The following is a 20,830-nucleotide window of genomic DNA, read 5'->3' as shown; positions in this document are numbered from 1 at the left end:
AAGCTGTTTTTATTACTATAGCTCTATAGTAGAGTTTGAGGTCAGGGATGGTGATGCCTCCAAAGGATGCTTTATTGTATAGGATTCTTTTAGCTATCCTGGGTCTTTTGTTTTTCCATATGAAGTTGAGTATTTTTCTTTCCAAGTCTGTGAAGAATTGTGTTGGGATTTTGATGGAGACTGCATTGAATCTGTAAATTGCTTTTGGTAAGATTGCCATTTTTACTATGTTAATCCTACATATCCATGAGCATGGGAGATCCTTCCATTTTCTGATATCTTCTTCAATTTCTTTCTTTAGAGATTTAAAGTTCTTATCAAAAAGGTCCTTCACTTGTTTAGTTAGTGTTATCCCAAGGTATTTTATATTATTTGTGGCTATTGTAAAGGGGGTGATGTTTCTCTGAATTCTTTCTCAGCCCTTTTATCATTTGTGTATAGGAGGGCTACTGATTTTTTTGAGTTGATCTTGTATCCTGCCACTTTACTGAAGGAGTTTATCAGCTGTAGGAGTTCCCTGGTAGAGTTTTTGGGGTCACTTATGTATACTATCATATCATCTGCAAATAGTGAAAGTTTGACTTCTTCCTTTCCAATTTGTATCCCTTTGATCTCCTTTTGTTGTCTTATTGCTCTAGCTAGAACTTCTAGTACTATATTGAATAAATATGGGAAGAGTGGACAGCCTTGTCTTATTCCTGAATTTAGTGGTATCGCTTTGAGTTTCTCTCCATTTAATTTGATGTTTGCTGTTGGCTTGCTATAAATTGCCTTTATTATGTTTAGGAATGTTCCTTGTATTCCTGATCTTTCTAAGACCTTTATCATGAAGGGGTGTTGGATTTTGTCAAAGGCTTTTTCAGCATCTAATGAGATGATTGTGTGGTTTTTTTCTTTTAGTTTGTTTATATGGTGTATTACATTGACAGATTTTCATATGTTGAACCATCCTTGCATCCCTGGGATGAATCCTACTTGGTCGTGATGGATAATTGTTTTGATGTATTCTTGGATTCGGTTTGCCAATATTTTGTTGAGTAATTTGCATCAGTGTTCATGAGGGAGATTGGTCTGTAGTTTTCTTTCTTTGTTGCATCGTTGCATGGTTTGGGTATCAGGGTAATTGTAGCCTCATAAAAAGAGTTTGGTAGTGTTCCTTCTGTTTCTATTGTGTGGAACACTTTGAAGAGTATTGGTATTAGCTCTTCTTTGAAAGTCTGGTAGAATTCTTCACTGAAACCATCTGGTCCTGGGCTTTTTTTTTGGTTGGGAGACTTTTGATGACTGTTTCTATTTCTTTAGGGGTTATTGGTCTATTTAAATGGTTTATCTGGTCTTGATTTAATTTTGGTATGTGGTATTTATCCAGAAAATTGTCCATTTCTTTCAGGTTTTCCATTTTTGTGGAGTACAGGTTTTTGAAGTATGTTTTGATGATTCTCTGGATTTCCTCGTTGTCTGTTGTTATGTCTCCCTTTTCATTTCTGATTTTGTGAATTTGGGTGCTCTCTCTTTGTCTTTTGGTTAATTTGGCTAGGGGTTTGTCTATCTTGTTGATTTTTTTCAAAGAACCAACTCTTTGTTTCATTGATTTTTTTGTATTGTTCTCTTGATTTCTATTTTGTTGATTTCAGCCCTCAATTTGATTATTTCCTGGTGTCTATTTCTCCTGGGTGAGTTTGTTTCTTTTTGTTCTAGAGCTTTCAGTTGTGCTGTTAGTTCATTGGTATGGGATTGCTCATTTTCTTTATGTGTGCATTTAGAGCTATGAATTTTCCTCTTAGCACTGCTTTCATAGTGTCCCATAAGTTTGGGTATGTTGTACTTTCATTTTCATTGAATTCTAGGAAATCTTTGATTTCTTTCTTTATTTCTTCCTTGACCCATTGATGTTTCAGGTGGGCATTATTCAGTTTCCATGAGTTTGTAGGTTTTCTATAATTTTTGTTGTTGTTGAGGTTTAACTTTAAGGCATGGTGGTCTGATAAGATACAGGAGGTTATTCCAATTTTTTTGTATCTGTTGAGATTTGTTTTGTGGCCAAGCATGTGGTCATTTTTTGAGAAGGTTCCTTGGGGTGCTGAGAAGAAGGTATATTCTTTTATGTTAGGATGGAATGTTCTGTAGATATCTATTAAGTCCATTTGAGTCATAACATCTGTTAGGTCCTTTATTTCTTTGTTAAGTTTCAGTCTGGTAGATCTGTCTTTTGGTGAGAGTGGTGTGTTAAAATTTCCCACTACTAATGTGTGGGGTATGATGTGCGTTTTAAGCTTTAGTAGTGTTTCTTTTATGAATGTGGGTGCTTTTATATTTGGGGCATAAATGTTTAAAATTGAGACTTCATTGTGGTGGATTTTTCCCGTGATAAATATGTAATGTCCATCCTGAGCTCTTTTGATTGATTTTAGTTTGAAGTCTATTTTATTAGATATTAGGATAGCTACACCAGCTTGTTTCTTAGGTCCATTTGCTTGGAAAGCCTTTTCCCAGCCCTTTACTTGGAGGTAGTGTCTGTCTTTGAAGTTAAGGTGTGTTTCTTGTATGCAGCAGATGGATGGGTCCTGTTTTCTTATCCATTCTGTTAACCTGTGTCTTTTTATAGGTGAGTTGAGACCATTGATATTGATGAATATTAATGACCAGTGATTGTTAATTCCTGTTATTTTTTGTGGTTGTGTTGTCCTTCTTTGGTGTATGTTGGTGTGGGATTATCTATTGCCTGAGTTTTCATGGATGTGTTTAGCTTAGATAAACTTTATTACAATTTGGTGATGGAATGGAATATTAACCATTGATAAGATGAAATGATGTTATCAAGTCAAGAAAAGACATAAAACCACAGTAAGTGGATACTGCTAAGTGGAAGAAAACATCTGAAAAGCACACTCATCCTGGGATTCCAACTCTGTGACATTCTGTGAAAGGCAAAGCTGTGAGTCAGTAAAAAAAATAAAATAAAATGAATGCCAAGGACTTGGGAGGAAGATTCAGCCGGGGTGAAGCATGGGTAATGCTTCGGCAGTCATTATTTCCTATGATAATGCAATGAACATATTTATGTGTGATGACAAAAATAATGAAAGACCAAAACACTCCATCATCAACACGCGTGAACCTTAGACAGTGTGCACCATGAAAGCAGCCAGATGTAAAAGGCCACACAGTGTGTGACTCCATTGATACGAAATGTCTGTTTCTTTAGGAGTAGGGATTGTAAAAGCTTCTGATCCTAGTAGGAAGACATAGTGTAGAAGTGTTACAAATGTGAAGAAAACAGGTATTACTTATCAGAAAATTATCTAGTAGGAATGTCTATACATAGATTATGACACATGGGACCTTAATCTAGACTCAAGTAGGAAAGCCCTAAGTTGCTGTATAGTGCAGGTTCCTGCATTTATACCTGTATGTGTGTGTGTGTGTGCGTGTGTGTGTGTGTGTGTGTGTGTGTGTGTGTGTGTGTGTGTGTCTGTGTGTCTGTGTGTTTGTGTGTGTGGTGGTGGTGGTGGTGGTGGTGGTGGTGGTGGTGGTGGTGGTGAAGGTCTTCATAACCTTCCTTCCTAGCTAGAACTCAAAAATGCCTGGACCAAAGTATACCTCAAACAAATTTCTTAAAGGAACTGTGAGTTATAAAGATAGACAGATGAAATGTGTAGGTCAAACTGCTTATAAAAAAATCTTGACAGAGCTATACAGGTAGCTTGTCTTATGAAGCCTCTTTAGACAGGAGGAGGAGGCCAAGATCACCAAACTGTAACATTTTACTCATCTTAGACAAAGCACTTGTAGTTTTCAGACCTTTGGGGCTGTGTTAGAGAGATAACAGTTGGTGACTATCAAGTAGGCTTTCATGATTTTAAAACCTGGAAAGAAGTTGTTCATGTGAGAACACAATGGGTGTTTGCTAAGTGTAAGCAAGTGACGAGACAGTTAAAAATAAATGAGATGATAATATCAGATTAAAAATTAGATAGACAACAAACGATGGAACATGTGTGATCTCGGTGGCAATCAAACAAATGTAAGTTAAGGAAAAAATGAATATTGATTGTAGTTGTCAGACAAGATTTTTTAAAAAATGGAATACATTGTCATATGAGTGGGGGTGAGGGAGTACTCTAATTGCTGTTCGTGGGGGTGCAAATTGGCAGATTCTTTTTCTGGAGGACCATTTGGCTCCAGATATATTTTTAGACAGGGACTGGAGAGATGGCTCAGTAGTTAAGAACACTAGATGCTCTTACAAAGGACCTGAGTTTAATTCCCAGCACTCACATGACAGCCCACAACTATGTGTAGCTCAGTTGGTTGTAGTTACAGATTCCAGGGAATCTGATGCCCTCTTCTGGCCTTTGCAGGCACCAGACACGCATGTGGGGCACAGCTACACATACAGCCCGAATACTCATGTACATAAAATTAAATAAAAATTTAAAAAATCACAGTTAAAGGATTTTTACATGCACATATTTCTTTATCCTTAAATTTTTACTGTGGGACTGTGCCCAACAGAACAGCTACCCAGATGTGGAAAGCTGTTTGTAAGAACGTCTGCAACAGCTGGTTTGTGATAGAAAAATTTGGAGTCTCCATGCCTGAGCTGCTCTACGGAGACTGAGGTGAAGGAAGTGAGCTTCTTTGAAGTGATGGGAGAATTTCCAAGATTAAAGGGAGGTTGAAGAGAATCACTTATGGTTTGATTCTATTCATCTTTATAAAACTGCCCAAACAGGATGTGATATGCTTGAAGGTCATTTAAGAAACCAAGCTGTGGCCGGGCAGTGGTGGCACATGCCTTTAATTCCAGCACTTCAGAGACAGAGCCAGGTGAATCTCTGTGAGTTCGAGGCCAGCCTGGTCTACAGAGTGAGATCCAGGACAGGTACCAAAGCTACACAGAGAAACCCCATCTCAAATAAATAAATAAATTAATTAATTAATTAAATAGAAAAAAAAGAAAGAAAGAAACCAAGCTGTACTCTGATGTAGTAGGACAGAAAATGAAAACACCTATACCGTTTTTTTTTCTTAAGAAATCTCTAAATTCCTTTTTTCTTTCATTAGCTTTTAGTATTTCATACTTTTATTGTTGTTGTTGTTGTTGATGTGTATCGGTGTTTTGCCTGCATGTAGGTTTGTGTACGACACGCATGTAGTACCTGAAGGGACCAGAAGAAGGCAACAGATCTCCTGGGCCTGGACTTCCAGATAGTTGTAACTGCCATGTGGGTTCTTGGACTTGAACCCAGGTCCTCTGGAAGAACAGCTAGTGCTCTTAACCTCTGAGCCATCCCTCCAGCCCCTCAGCATTCCATTCTTAAAAAGGCTGTGAACACGTTCTACTTCATGAAGGTGATATAACTATGTCATCTTCCATATGCTATATTTTAAAAGAATACTGCACCTGAAGAGTCTGATTAATATATGAATTACAGCCCTCTTAAGACCTCCCCACTTCTGAATGACTGGGTCGGGACTCAATGCAGCTTGGTCTCCCGGTGTCTGCAGGGTGCAGGAAGAACTCAGCATAATTTTCAGCATCTGAACAAAGGACAGTGATACAGTTCCCAAGCTGTTTTGTCCTCCAAGAATGAGGTCCATAAATGTCCTAGTGGTAGAACCCTGGGTAATCCCTAGTGTAGACCTCCACCACTCTTGAATGATGCGTAATTGGACCCCACCAGACCATGGAGCTTTAACAGCCTTTCCCTGTGGTTTGCCAGTTTGAAAGGGTTGGCTGCCTCCTGTCTTTCTCTGGCACACTGATGGCAGGCTCTGTGCTCAGACCTCATGCCTATTAATGATATTTTCATGAGTTTCCAGGGCGGATGTGAGTTTTTATGGTGTTTAATGACTTTCAGTTTCGCTCCCTTTCCAAGTGGGATGTAGTAAAGATTAATTAGCCAGCATCCACAAAGTGCTTTCGAGTGGGAAAGTGCCACACAAGAGTGTACGGACTCATTAGCTCCTCCATCATTAAAGCTCTTTGGCCCTTTTGGCATTCAGAAAATGGATGGTGACGCCAAATTGAGATTTCTTTTTATTAAAATAAGGAAAAAGAGGGACTTCAAGAGGAGCAGATTAGAGTTCAGCATTGTTGTTGGGTTTGAGTTTTTTTTGTTTTTGTGTCTTCCTTTTGTCTTGCTTGGGGATTGAAAGGAGAGTCTCTTCTGCTATTACTACATTGTTTCAGTGTTTTTCTATTCCATCTTTTCAAAACTTATATTTTCTTTGCATTTCCTGCATATTGATTTAGAAACTCTCTAAATCAGTCTGGGGACACAGATGTTAGTAGAATGTTTACTTACCATGCAGGAAGCCGGGGATTTGCTCCTAATATAACAGAGAAACAAGACAAATGGGAGGATGTGTAGCAGGCATTGTCTTTCAGGCCACCAACCTGCTCCCAAATCAATAACTTATTATTTATGAATGCTCGGCCTTTTCTTAGCTCTTATTTTAAAATCTTTCTCTTTATCTACATTTTACTTCCAGGCTATCTCTCTCTCTCTCTCTCTCTCTCTCTCTCTCTCTCTCTCTCTCTCTCTCTCTTCCTTTCTTTCTTTTTCTTTCTCTTTTTCTTTCTCTTTTTCTTCCTTCCTTCCTTCCTTCCTTCCTTCCTTCCTTCCTTCCTTCCTTCCTTTCTTTCTTTCTTTCTTTCTTTCTTTCTTTCTTTCTTCCTCTCTCTTTCTTTCATTCTTTCTACCTTTCTGTATGTCCTACTTTCAATGCTTTTCTGTCTGTCGGCTACCTGGCTTCTGGCCGTGGGCATGTCTTCTCTCTCATTCTCTTCTCTCTTGAGCCTAGATTTCTCCTCCTACTTATTCTTCCTGCCCACCAGCCCTGCCTATCCCTCTCCTGCCTAGCTATTGGCTGTTCAGCTTTTTATTAGACCAATCAGGTGCCTTAGGCAGACAAGGTGAAACAAATGCAACACATCTTTACATAATTAAAAAAATGTAACACATCCTTACATCGTTAAACAAATGCAGCAGAAACAAATGTAACACACCTTTGCATAAAGTAATATTTCCTAGCATAAACAAATGTAACACATAGTTAAAATAATATTCCACAGCAAGGATGTAAAGATTGATTAACACGCTTATAACCTAGCACTCAGGAGATGGAGACAAGAGAAACAGGAGTTCAAGGGCATCCTCAGCTTTATAGGGAGTTCCAGGCCAGCATGAGCTCTGCATCCCTGTCTCAAAAGCAAAAGCAGAAACCGAAATCCTGAGTCATCTCTCACACTGGGTATCCACAGTCCAACTGAATCTGGCCTGAAGTGCTGGATTGCCATGCCAATGACAGACACAATGTAGAACATTCCCAGGGCTAATGAAGAGTCCGAGCAGACTTCAATGACTCCCCAAAGTGTAATATTGTCTCCATCCACAGTAATTATTGACCAATCTACAGATGTTCTCCAGTGTATATTTTGGTTATGTCTTGATAGTTATTGTAAGTTGAAAATATCCTAAGTCACAAATGCATTTCATACACCTGGCTTCCCAGACATCTTGTTAGCAGCATGGTATATTATAGAAGGTTGGCTGTTAACCCCTTCATTCCTGGGGCTGACTGGAAGCTGCTGCTCTGTGTTACAGCCAAGCATCACAGAGAGTATTGTATAAGATATGGCTGGCCTGGGAGAAACTCAAAAGTCAAGGTAGTTCTAAGTAATGTGTGTGGTGATATTTTATTTGTGCTAAAATGTGGTGATATTTTACTTGTGCTTTAATAAAGCTTGCCTGGAGGTCAAGGGTAAAAGGCCAGCCATTTTAAGTAAGCAATAAGTCAGGTAGCACATGCCCTTAATCCGATCACTTAGCAGGTAGGGTCTCTGTGTGTTCAAGGCCATACTAGGGAACAGAGCCAAGTGTGGTAACACACGCCTTTAATCCCAGTACCAACCATGAAGACCTGGAGCTCTGTACAAACAGACAGAAAGTGACAGAGCTGTGTAGGAAGAGGAAGTGAGGTAGCTGGGCTAAGAGAGCCAATGAGAGGGCAGAACAGCAAGACAATAAAGGCTTGGGTAGGCAGGAAGTAACTCACATTTGGAAGCTGCAGAGTTGGTGAGGTAAGATTGGCCGGTGGCTTTCCCTATTTCCCTGATCTCTCCAAGGCTTTCATTCCTATCTATGGCTCCATGTTTTTATTTAATAAGACCATTTAGATATTCATCTACAGATTGTAAATTTTTAATTTTATATATATATATATTCCTCTGTGTGTGATATGTGTGCGGGGCCCATACAGCACACTGTTTATGTGGCCAAAGGACAACTTTGTGGGGTCCATACCCTCCTTTCCTCTTTACATGAGTCCAGGGATTGAACTCAGGTCAACAGGATTTCGAGGCAAGGGCTTTTACTCACCATCTTGCTAGGCTCTAGTATGTATTTCATTTGCATCAGTATGAAGTTGAAAATTATCCCAAGTCGTGGACTATAATTTATCAATTAGTTGTTTTATATGATTCCATAAGCCTTTGAGCCTCAAAAAGTACAAATGGCCACCAACTGCCTAACTGTGCAAGAGAAACCACAGACAAAAGCAGACTGTCTTTAGAGAATTAGAATAATAGCTGGTAGTTTTTTTCTTTTTAGCCTCAAATATATTTGATAAGGTAAAATATCTTCTAAATATTAAGAGAAAATAATAATAAACATGATTGTATACCCACCTAAGCTATTTGTACAAAGAAAATCAAAACATTTACCACCAAAGCTAAAGGATATTCTTATAGATTTCCTATAGATTATAGAAAAAAAGAAAAACAGGGGGGTTGAGAGATGGCTCAGTGGATAAAACACTTGCCATGCACTCGTGAGAACCAGAATTTGGATCTCTAGAACCCAAATGTCAGGAAAGTGTGGCAGCCTACCTGTAATCCTAGACTTGAGAGACAAAAAACAAGAGATCTTTGAAGCAGCCTGGCTGCCTAGACGCAGTGAGCTCTGGGTCCGGCTGAGAAACTTCCCTGATGAAAAAGGAGAAAAGCACTTGAGGAGGAGTCCTGACAGTGAGCTCAGGCCTCCACATGCACCTGCACATACATGCATGCCCCGACACAAAGAATCACGTGTACATACACAGAAACTGCATACACAAACACATGCAACAAACATTGAAAAAAGAGATGGGAAGGGAGGGAAGGAAAGAGGGGTTAAAAAATCCTGGAGGAAAAACCTTGACATGACTGTAGGCAACTCTAAACAAACATTGATGGAAGACAACAACATTGATGAATGATGATGATATGCCAAACTATGAAAGAAAAAAAGTAACATGTAAGCCAGGAAAGTAACACTGAAAAGTTACAATCTTTCAAGGTTTCTATTTTCTTGGGAAGAGACCAAAGATGAACTAAATTTGGTCAAGCTGATATAAAGTTTCTAATTTAACCAAGAAAATAAAGAACTCAGTATGGAAAGGGGGTAAGTAGAATGAGAAAGTAAAATCAAGAACAACTGGTTTAGTAATAAAAAGGGGGTGACAGGTTCATAATTGGTCTTCAGACCCTTACTTTGTAAATAAATACCAAGTAGCCAGTTAATGAATATATATATGAAAATCAAGGCAGTTTTAATGGTGTTTGAATGAATGCTTATGGCTTGGTATAATACAGTGTCCAGTGGCAGCCTCCCACACAGATTACATGGGGAGCCTTACAGATAGGGAGGACCAGCCTCCAGCAGCTCACGGTTTGAGAGAGAGCCACAGAGACAGTGGACTAATCATTCAACTAGACTTTTCTATCTGAGGGAATAAATTTTAATTCTCTAGGACCAGTGATGGGGGCAAAACTTAACTCTCTGGGGCCAGTAAAAAGGAAAAAATATACTCTAAGGATCTTTCTCTGTTCTCTTTTTTCTCTCTTTATTTCTTTTCTTACCTCTATCCAGATGTATCCCTTCTATCTCTATTGATGTCTTCTTTCTAATTAACTTTATTTTTTCCCCTTATGGCTTACATATCCCCAGAAAAATCTTTCAATCATAAAATTTACAGTGTGGTTACGTTCTATTTTTTAAGTGAATGATTACAATGAATGCAAGTAAAAAGCAACATGTTTTCCATACCCCTTATATAATTAAACATTTTATGTATTACAGGTGAAAAACAAGTCCCAAGAACCCAAATACATTCATGTCCAATCAACTTGTTACAGATTAGCAGAGTGTAAGCAAGCAAGGTTTTTTTCTCAGCCAGTTCTTTTACTGGCAGGCTGCATTTTGCGGTTACAAAGAAAGGATCTATTGTTTTATTATTTACCTCAAAGGTAATCTTATAAAATGTCTTAACAGAATCACAAATCTAAACTTTTATATCTGAAAAACAGTCATCTCTACTGTTAAATCCTCATGGTGCATACCCAGTCATCGACAGTTTTTTTATAGCAGGAAGTTGAGAGCAGAAATGGGTGATCACCTTTGATTACCAACCCATCCCAACAAGAAAGGCACCACAGCTAATGATAACAGGCCTGCTTTGTTCTTATTCCCTGACCTCAACAAGTCCCTCACTCAACTATGTGCCTTTCTAAACTTTAGATCCTTTTCCCAGGTTTTGTTTGTTTGTTTTACATCAAGGTCATCAACAAAAACCTAACCTTAAGTCATTATTTAAAGCTTTGTTTTAGTTATGATGCACGCCCAAACCAGTAAATACATCTGAAACCCAACTGTTTCTTAGTCATTAACCTAAGCCACAGTCTATATGGTTCCTCAATAGAAACTGGCTGTGTGGCATTTCCTTGTTCTAATTTTCTATCCTCTGTGCCCCCCCTTTTTTTAATCAGGGGCCAGGGCAACACCAAATCTTGTTTTTTTTTTTTTTTTTTTTTTTTTTTTTGGTTTTTCGAGACAGGGTTTCTCTGTGTAGCTTTGCCCCTTTCCTGGAACTCACTTGGTAGCCCAGGCTGGCCTCGAACTCACAGAGATCCGCCTGGCTCTGCCTCCCGAGTGCTGGGATTAAAGGCGTGCGCCACCACCGCCCAGCCAAATCTTGCTTTTATCTATATTAGTTTTCCCACTAAGCCAGCCTCTATCATAATCCCTTACTGTATTTATTAAAGACCCTCAATCATCAAATTTAAAACTAACACCATTATTGTATAAAATCATTGCTTCAGTTAAACAGTACAGCTTAGGAGGAAATTATCTTCATAATAATCCACTGGTAAAAATGCCCACTAGAACGGGATAGTTCCATGAGATAATCACACTACATTAAAGGCAGTGGGGATCGCCCCCCACCCACCCATTCACACCATGCCAGATACCAGAGAAAAATGACAGTAGCAAACATGTAAAGGCACAGCAGTAGCAAGAGACATTATGGAGCTGAGGGTCTCTGAGATTCACCCATTGGTGCCTTGCATGCTGATGGGCTGATTCCCTCAAGTCAATTGCCACCTGCTGTTCCTCCTGTATGGCCATGGCAGAATCCCAATGCCTTCTACTAGGCAGTAGCTGCTTGCAGATGTTAATTTTATTATATTTCATAGTAAACAATTCTTCTCCTTGATTTACAAAAAGGCATTTCTATCTTCTAGGGCTGTTCACTACATAACATTTTTCTAATTGACTTAACTGGAGGCAATTTTGTAAGGTTTGATTTTTCAAATAATATTTAAATTGAGCTTTATAATAATAGACAATGATGCAAAGATGGATCTGAGATGTTTAAAAATGCATTTTGCAAGGAAATACAAATGTACAGGAGGCTTTAAAAATCAATATAATATGTTATTTTGAGCTGTTGATTGTTATGGCCTTGCTTTTTTTGTTTTATTTTGTTTTGTTTTTAGATAGGATCTCAGACAGCCTGGCCTTCATTCACAGTCTTGTCCCTGCATCCTGAATGCTGACATTACAGAGGTGTTGTGTTAAACATGTCTATCAAAAAATAACAACTTAAGCATGCCAAATTTTAAAATAATCATTAACAATTTGAATGACACAAAGAGATGTGGAAGGCAGGAGGGGAAAGACCTCAGTGATGCAGATGGTGGAGAGCACAGTGGAATTGGGGGTTTTGTAGGTAATTTGAGAAATGAGCTAAGATGGGGATCATCTAGTTTTGCTGAATCTTAGAGTGTAGAAGATAGAGCAAGGGCCAGATCTTAGAAGGCCTTTAACTCCAAATTGAGACTTAAAGTTTAGCCCTTATCGTTTATGCAACTGTTACCCTGGTCTCACTGTGGCCTCACTTTGGTTCCATGGTCTTTGTGATCTCTGTTGAAAGAATTCAGACACATAGAGCGTCGTGTAGAAGATAGAGAGGATTATAGGGTAAAATGGGGACACTCACAGGGTGGGAGGGAGCAATGGCCAAGGGGACCATTGTGGAGGAAACGTTTTCAAGGGAGAGAATGGACAATGGTCAAAGAGATCACTGTGCAAACCCACATATTTAAGCAGACTTTGCACACTATTTTCTAAGGTGTCTAAAATGGGCCACTTCCTGTGGGATGGTTTTCTGTTCAGGTGATTGACAGGCTCATTTAGACAATAGTAAAGAATAATACCTTTGTTCTTTACCAGACCAACTCTAATGTTACTCTTTGGATCTCTCTGGTAGTTTAGAACAGCATGCCTCCGCCCAGGTCTAGAGATATAATGCAGACCCTGGTCTTTGACCAGTAATCAATTCCTGCAGCTTCAGTCAGTTCCAGGTTTTACAAGCTGCTGATTATGAAGGAGGCATTCATCTTCAGTGACTGTCACACTTGTTGATATCTGACTAGCCACCTAGCACCAGTATTGAAGGAAGCTGATCTGGTCAGTGATCAGTTTATAAATATGATGAAAGCCGGTGGAAGGCGGGAAAGGAGTGGCATGGTGGTGTGATTTCCTGAGCATGCTGCATTGTTAGCGCAGAGTCTGATGGGAGAAGGCAATCATTAGTCACTTGCTAAATTAGGCTGATCAGGAGCTCCCAAGTACAGTGAGTAAGGATGTTGGTTTTGCCATGTGCTTTTGTTTGGATGCTTCATTGGGAGCATTAACTTGATAAATTAGAGTCCACAAAAGAAGACATCCTGGGCTCTTTTGACATTCAAAATATCGTGTTAAATGCTTCATAATTGGTTTATATTAGCAGTTTGTTGTCTTTGACCTCTGCTGAATTTGAGTTACACAGATATATGGGGGGGGGGGTGTAGGATCTATTTATATGAACACATTCCATGAAAGTGACGTATGTTAGATATTTCAGGTGGAGGATCATAGAGTGGCTTTTCCTGTGGTTGTGACAACATCATTCATCTGCCAGGACTAGATTGGGAGGGACTTTCTAAGACATAGTGGTATGGATTGAAGAGGTAATCCTACCAATGTGATTTAAGTATTTTATGAAATCCACAATCTACACACACACACACACAACAAAAAACAAAACACAAAAAACCCACCTTGTGGTAAGCAGAAGAATTACTTGAAATTTCAGGATTTTCAGTTGTTTAATCTCAACAGAAACAGAAGTGAATGAAGAGATTTGCCATTAATTGACAATGGGACCTTGAGCTGTTCTCAAGCTCTCTGGCCCTGGGGGCACAGACAACATAGCCTTGGTCTCAGTGTCTGACCCACTTCCCACACCACAGGAGCCTCACCCATGGGCTCCGCTTTGACAGTCTCCCTACTTACAAGCAGTTCTAAGTTCCTGCAATACTGTGCCTCCCATTTAGTGCTTCATCAGCGGCCTCTCATTTCTTTTACAGTTCCTCTTCTACCCACGCAAGTGTGATCTGGCCTTTAAAGCCTCACCTGGGGTCGAGGTCTGGGCCTGCTGGAAAGCTCTTGTAAAGCTGGATTCCTTTTCTTCATAGAGAGTCCATTCCGGCCTACGTCACCAGTCTTACGCCTATCACTGTGATTTATTCCTTTGTTAGGGTTGATATTAATCCATCAGCTCAGCAGATTACCTGAGGGCTGGTTAGCACTCGAAATCCCTTACTTCCCCACCAGAACCTCCTTGTGCTTCTGCAGCCACTTAAACACCTGATGTCTCTCTACTCTCAGCACCTGTCAATCATGCTGCAGCTAACTAAGCCATCTCACGAATGATAGGAGAGATGCATGTTTCTTTGAGAGGCAAGACTCTGCAGAAGTGAAGAAGGTAGACTTCCCAGGGTCAAGCTCACTGAATTAAAAAAGAAACTCAGCCCCACCACCTACCATCTAGGTGACCTTGTTGATCCTTGAAAAGTCTTGATTGTACTCCACCTGGAAGGTAACAAGTTAGCCGGCCACAGTCTCATAGGTGCTGGCAAGAGATACGAGACTCCTGGACCGGTGACAGAGAATAGTTTATTACTCCCAGGAAGAGAAACAACAAGAACACCAGCGTTTGTGCTGGCCTCTTACACTTATAGCTGCACACGGCACATATTGCTTTACAGGAGGATCCTCAAATGCAGGGCACCCAAAGCTACCTCTGTCCGGGAAGAGAAATCATCTTTATTACATTGGATAGCAAATAATTCTGCTTCTTCCTCGGAAGGAGACAGTGTCGCTCCCTTTGAAGGACATTCATTGCAGAAACATCCTTGACAGAGCAGTGCCTTTGTAAAATGTGCTGACGAGAGAGGGGGTGGTGTGGGGAGGAGGAGAGAGGCATGAAGAATTATCTCCCAATAACCTGCTGTAAGCTCACAAACCTCAGCTCTCATTTTAAAAAGTGCAACTATTGGTACAAAGTAGATCCTTGTGAAGGTCAAAGAGAGGCAATTCTTACAGAAGCCTGTACATCGTGCCTGCCACCCTGAATCATGCCTGCTTTATTGATGAAAGGGCTTCATCTGTGTCAATTTCTACTACAAATGATACTTCCTCAGTAAAGTGCAAGCATATTTATTGAATACCTTGTAACTTCTAGCGAATGTAACCTTTCAGCTTACTGATATTTCTAATTATTTGAGCCACAAAACATTAGAACTGAAAACGACCATAAACTTCATGTCTTACAGATAGGAAAGTAGATTCAGAACCTTTAAGTGACTTGTTAAATTTCATACAGAAAAGCCACAAAAAGGACAAAAACAATGTGGCTTAAAATTCAGATTCTCTTAGGGGCTGGAGAGATGGCCCAGCAGTTCCGAGCACCAGCTGCTCTTCCAGAGGACCCAGGTTAATTTCCCAACACCCATGTGATGACTCACAACCATCTGTATCTACAGTTCCGGGAATCTGACACCCTCTTCTGACCTCCCTGGGCATCAGACATGCACTTGGTGTATAGACATATATGTAGGCAAACATTCATACACATACAACAAATTAAATCTAAAAAATTTAAGATTCCAGATGTTTTTAATCACACAGAAAGCCTGGTAGAAAGAGCTCAATATTGACATCACACAGTAAGTGAAACAAGGCTTTAGAAAATAGCTCATAAATTCATTTGACAACATTCTTCTTCCTACTTGCTGGACTTACAAACCACCTTAGACTTGGTTCAGAAGGCAAACATAATCAAAATAAATGATGGAGAGTTAAATAAGTAATTGTTGAGGTCAGGTTGTGACTTATAAGTTACTCCATATTATGTAACACTAGCTTTTCAGTTTGTCCATACTTGTATAAAACAGTGTCCTGCCCTGAGAGACTCCATTTTATAATCATTTTTTACTCCATCTTGACAATGGAGGATGACCCTGCACCTGGATGGAGATATGAATGAGGCCATCTGCCTGATACCACCCATGAATCAGAGGCCACAAATGACTTATTCTTGGAGTCAAAAGGGAACTACCTTATAAATTTGTTGTGGTGAGTTGAGAGTGTGGGAGTCCATGTTGTATTAAAATTTTATCAGGAAAACCAAGCCCGAGAACTTATAGACATAGCAGGCCAAGGAAGGAGTGTAATCTCTTGCCTAGACCCCTTAGAGAGGTGGACCCCATCACTTCAATGGTGAGAGCAGTCTGTCATCTGAGCACTCAGTGTGTACGTCAAGGGACACAAGGAGAACTCTCAACTATCCCAGGAGCTTCAGCTTAGCTCAGTCACACTGTTGATGAGGCCTCTTCAGACTTCTGTCTGCCCTACCTCTTGTTCATCTACCTAGACTGGCCATCTACCTACCTGGCCTGGTTTCCCCTCCCTTCACGTCCCTACAGCCTAACTCTAATTCTGACTCCACCTCCAGCAGCTACAGCAGCTTCTGAGTTCATCCACAGCTCAATTTAGTTCATTATCAATACAAAAATTCTTAGAGCATTATCAGTTCCCAGCTTTGGCTTCTCAGGCTCCTTCGAAACTCCTTAAAATCCCCACCTTTTAATCCTCTCCAGCCATTCTGTAACACATACACACACACACACACACACACACACACACACACACACACACAATCTGTAATATATGGTCTGAAAGTTCATATTAGTAATTAAGATTGGAATAAAAGAACTTGCTATAGCTCTATTCAGGTTTATCAAAGGAAGTTGGACTATGGCCAGCGCAGTCATCGGAACCACTTACCTTGTGAATTTATTGTTATCTAGTAAATTCTGGCATTGTAAAAGACACAGACGTGTTGACCTTTGCTTCTGACCCAGTGTACTCACAACAGTGACTCATAGATCCTCCTCTCTATTATCCACATAATAGCCCCATCTCCGCTGCAGAAAAAAAAAAGAAAGAAAGAAAGAAAGAAAGAAAGAAAGAAAGAAAGAAAGAAAGAAAGTACAAACCAAAGGAAGCATGCCTGCCCCAAACAGGAAACTACAAGGAAACCTGCTCAGTGTATAGTTGATGTTGAAAGTGGTCCCATTCAGGCCAAAAGCAGGGAAGTGCTGGGGGGTGGATACCCAGAAGCTTTATGTGAACCAGTAGACTTACAGACAAACTTATTAAAACGTGAAGAAGAAGAAGAAGAAGAAGAAGAAGAAGAAGAAGAAGAAGAAGAAGAAGAAGAAGAGCAAAAAATGGTAGAGAGGAGAAACAGAAATAACGTTTGTGTCAGGAGGCAACTCGAAGGCTCACCGATGGAATCTCTCCTGAGAGATCTGCAAAATAAACGTGCGGGGTTTGTGCCTCTTGGTTTAAGATCATAGCTTTCACTCTTCTATAGAGCTCTGAAATTCCTCCAGGGACTCTAGGCCTGAGGTGTGTGGCTAGGTAGTCGAAGCAAGATAATAAACGATAAAGAACAGGAATTGTGCTTTATCTTTTATTTTCCCCCAAGTCACCCTTCACTTCAGGCAACTCCATTCTGGGTGTCCCAGAGGTGCTACACATGTATGTGCTCCTGTGTGAGTAGTCTACACAGTGAGCGATGCACTGCCCCTACTGGCCACTGCTAGAACTGCTCCGTGTGCCTTCGCACCTCTTCACAAGGCACTGTAATGGGGGAGGGGGGGAGGGGACAGAAAAAGATCGATACAAACCATGTCGTTTCCACTCTACTTTAGAGAAATCCCAGAAAAAAAAAAGTCACTTATTCCTCTTATGCTGTGAAAAGTCAGGGTCTTGCTGGAACATCCTATCTGCCTGGAACCAAATACTCTAGAGATCAGTGTCGTCCTCATACGTTGACCTCCTGTTGAGAAGACTTTCTCTAGGCCAGGCATTTCTGGGTATTCCAGCTGGGTATTTCTTCCCATAGGAGGTGTTTTCTCTCATGGACTCCGAGCCTTTCTTCAGACAGGTTGCTGCAGAGGCCTCCCAGTTTGCATTCTTGCCTAATCATATCTACCCACTAGTGGATCCAAGCAGAGATATTTTACACAGGAGTACTAAGGCCTGGAGCCCCGAAGTTCCTACTAGGCCCATCCTACTAGGCATGCTTAAATTTGGTAGCTGGCAGGCCCTGCTGAGATCCCTTTTATAGACATATACGTACACAGGGATTCACTCATGTCCTGTCCATCTCTAAGTATGAATGTAAATACACGCTTTAAATTCCAGGGGCATTCCAGTTCTCTTCCTGTTTCTCAAAGTTGGAATACAAGATGTATCAGACATAGCTCCTGTATTGTAACTCCTGGGATCTTTTGCTTCACTCACTTTATGTTTTCATAGATGTGAATTTCCCAGTTTAAAGACTGATTTACAAAGTATCTTAGCGCTAAAAGAACACTCTGAAAAATGTGCCCCCTGAGGCTGAGCTCAGTTCACTTGATTGAAAGGGAAGTACTGCCTAGGCCGGGAATGTGGGCTTTGGTTTAGGGGTGGGTGCGCTAATGTTCTTAATGTTTTCTGTGCCCCAGGTTATGCAGATGTATCTTCCGTTCTGTGGGATCGCCATCTCTAATGCTCAGCTCTTTGCTGCCTCGAGGAAAGAATACGAAAGGAGCAGGGTGAGTAGAGAGAGCGGTGGAGACCATGCTTCAAGCTCGCTGCCTTCCCGCCGCCGCCGGCTGTGAGTCACCCCCTCTTCTAAAAGCAGCAGGTGATCGCTGTATAGCCCAGGAATTGTTTCCGTTTGTACAATTCTGCAACGCCAGGGCTGAAGATCCCTTAATACAATAGGGAAGTTATAGATAAAAGTGAATACAAATTCTCTGTGGCTGTTTCTGGAACACAGAACTGGCCTCTTTTCAAAAGGGAATTAGTCTCACGTCTGTACTCTGTGGTGGGTGGCAGACACAGCCCTGGTGCTTGCAGCTTCTTCGGAGCAGCGGCGTTTGCTGACGGTTTTACACTTTACTTCCTTCCCGGAGCACGATGTGCTGCGAACCCGACTTCTCTCCTCCTTGCAGATCTCGTTTGAAAGGTTTTCTAGAAGAGCAACACAAGGCGTGTAGAACAATCACACAGGCACCGTTTTATAAGGTTATTAAGCACAGAAGAGGCGGTGGTCTTATACACCGTCAGGAATCATAGAATCAGGTAGTAAAATGCACCCAGAAGATCAGAAAGCATTAAATTATCAACTAGAGATTGAAATATATTAAATTCACTCTACATTTAAATACATGAAGATCACTGTTAGAGCTTAGAAATACACTCTATGAGAAACTGTTGAAAAAAAAAAAGAATTAAATCCCTCAGTCATTATATTGATTAGTTTATTTACTAACAATTATGCTAATGACTATTTTGTAGTAAACAGATGAATGAACAGTACTGACTACACAGACCTCTTCCTTGGGCACAGCACACCTTTCTTCTAACTGGGCCCCCTTTTCATCTTCAGAACCCCGTCTTGCTCATGTCTTGCTTTGCTGCTCCAGCAATATGCTTCCATGACTTCCAGAAAACCACCTGTTTGTTTCACATCAAATCACACTTCTACCCACATCCTTCTCTGTCTTCAATACCTCTTCTCCCTTCCTACTGCCAACTGCCTTATATATCCTTCAGGACCCAGCTCAGCTTCTTCTCTCCGCTTACTGTTTTTCAGTGTCATAGTGTGGGTACCCATCCCATTATTATAATATTTGATGATAACCCTCTTCTATAACCATACTATGAATCTCTTAAGGGAAACTTCTTGCTGTAATGAGATAGTCGTTTCATGCTTGTGTATGGAACAGTTCACTTATTCATTCAACAAATGTGTATTGTGTGGTTTTCATGAGACACTGTCTGTCCTTCATAACTTACTATTCTAATGGGAGCAATAGCTTGTAGCCGGAAGTTTCTCAGTCCCAACAGGCCCCGTGGTCCCGCAGCCGTTTATAAAACAACCATTCAGAGGTTTATATTAATTACAACCTGTGTGGCCTGATGGCTCAGGCTTCTTGCTAGCGAGCTCCTACAACTTAACTCAACCCATTTCTATACATCTATATGTTGCCATGTGGCCGTGGCCATTACCAGTCTGCTGGCATCTTGTTGCTCCTTTGGCGGCAGCTGGCGTCTCCCCCAACTCTACCTTTCTTTGTCTCATCTTCAGTTTGAATGTACGCCTAACCTTATCCTGCCTTGCCATAGGCCAATGCAGCTTTACTTATCAACCAGTCAGAGCAACACATATTCACAACGTATAGAAAGACATCCCACAGCAACAGATAATAGAAAGACTAAAGACAAAAACCACACAGTGCCAGACAGAAAAATAAAGTGGAAGAGAGGGATGGACACTGTTGTGGATAGGGCAGATGGAACAGGCATTGCTATCTGAAGGTGAAGAATCTGTAAAGAGACAACAGAAGAGGAATAAAATAAGAGACCATGTGAAGACGTGTGCAGAGCATCCAGACCATAGACACAGCAGGTGCAAAGGTCCTGTGATCCGAATAGGGAGAAGAGAGAGAGGAAAGGAGAGGATGCACAAGAAGCAAATGAAGACAAGGAGGTGAACAGGGGCCAGCGGTAGAAAGGCCTATGGGCACTTCGGGAACTGTTGGTCTTAAGTGTGGTGGAAAACCACTAGGAGATTTTGAGCTGATTCCAATTTCATTTAAAAAAGAAAACAGCCTGGCCCCTTGAAACAGTGAAGGGCTGAGGAGAGTGAACAATGAGAAGGAATTTGAAGGCAGGGAGAGTTGTTAGAAGACTACAGTGAAGTCAAGAGGAAAGGTAGCTGGCATTAAGGTAGTAAGAAGAGAGAAAGTCCCTGCAAATCAGTGGTAACGTATGCAAGGCTTGCTGATGTGGGGGACAGAGAAGGAGACTTTGGGCTTAAACACAAGTTTGTAGACAGCAAAAACTTGAATTAAGGACTTAAATTTGAGGGAGTATAATATTAACAATGGGGACTATGCAAAGCCAGGAGACTTGTTGAGGGTCGAGAGAGGAAGAATGTGTGGATAAGAGAGAGGAAGATCCACGGATCAGCTCAGGAGTAGAACAGGAAAGAGAAGTACCCAGCCATTTCCTACACAGATGTGACAATTAAGAAACAGGGTACATTTGACCTTGTG

General features: G+C 40.7%; 1 protein-coding gene across 1 annotated transcript in view; it reads left to right on the top strand.

The window, feature by feature from the left end:
• Positions 1–20,830, top strand: part of Pde11a (phosphodiesterase 11A) — a 348,364-nt gene that overhangs the window by 110,318 nt on the left and 217,216 nt on the right. The window contains exon 3 of the mRNA XM_028880604.2: positions 18,230–18,319. Within this exon, the coding sequence (XP_028736437.1) occupies positions 18,230–18,319 (90 nt within the window). The remainder of the gene's footprint in view (positions 1–18,229; positions 18,320–20,830) is intronic.

The sequence above is a fragment of the Peromyscus leucopus genome, chromosome 4 (genome assembly GCF_004664715.2).
Source record: "Peromyscus leucopus breed LL Stock chromosome 4, UCI_PerLeu_2.1, whole genome shotgun sequence".
Taxonomy (NCBI): Eukaryota; Metazoa; Chordata; class Mammalia; order Rodentia; family Cricetidae; genus Peromyscus; species Peromyscus leucopus.
The sequence above is the reverse complement of the archived record's forward strand: the minus strand, read 5'-3'. Positions and strand labels throughout refer to the sequence as shown.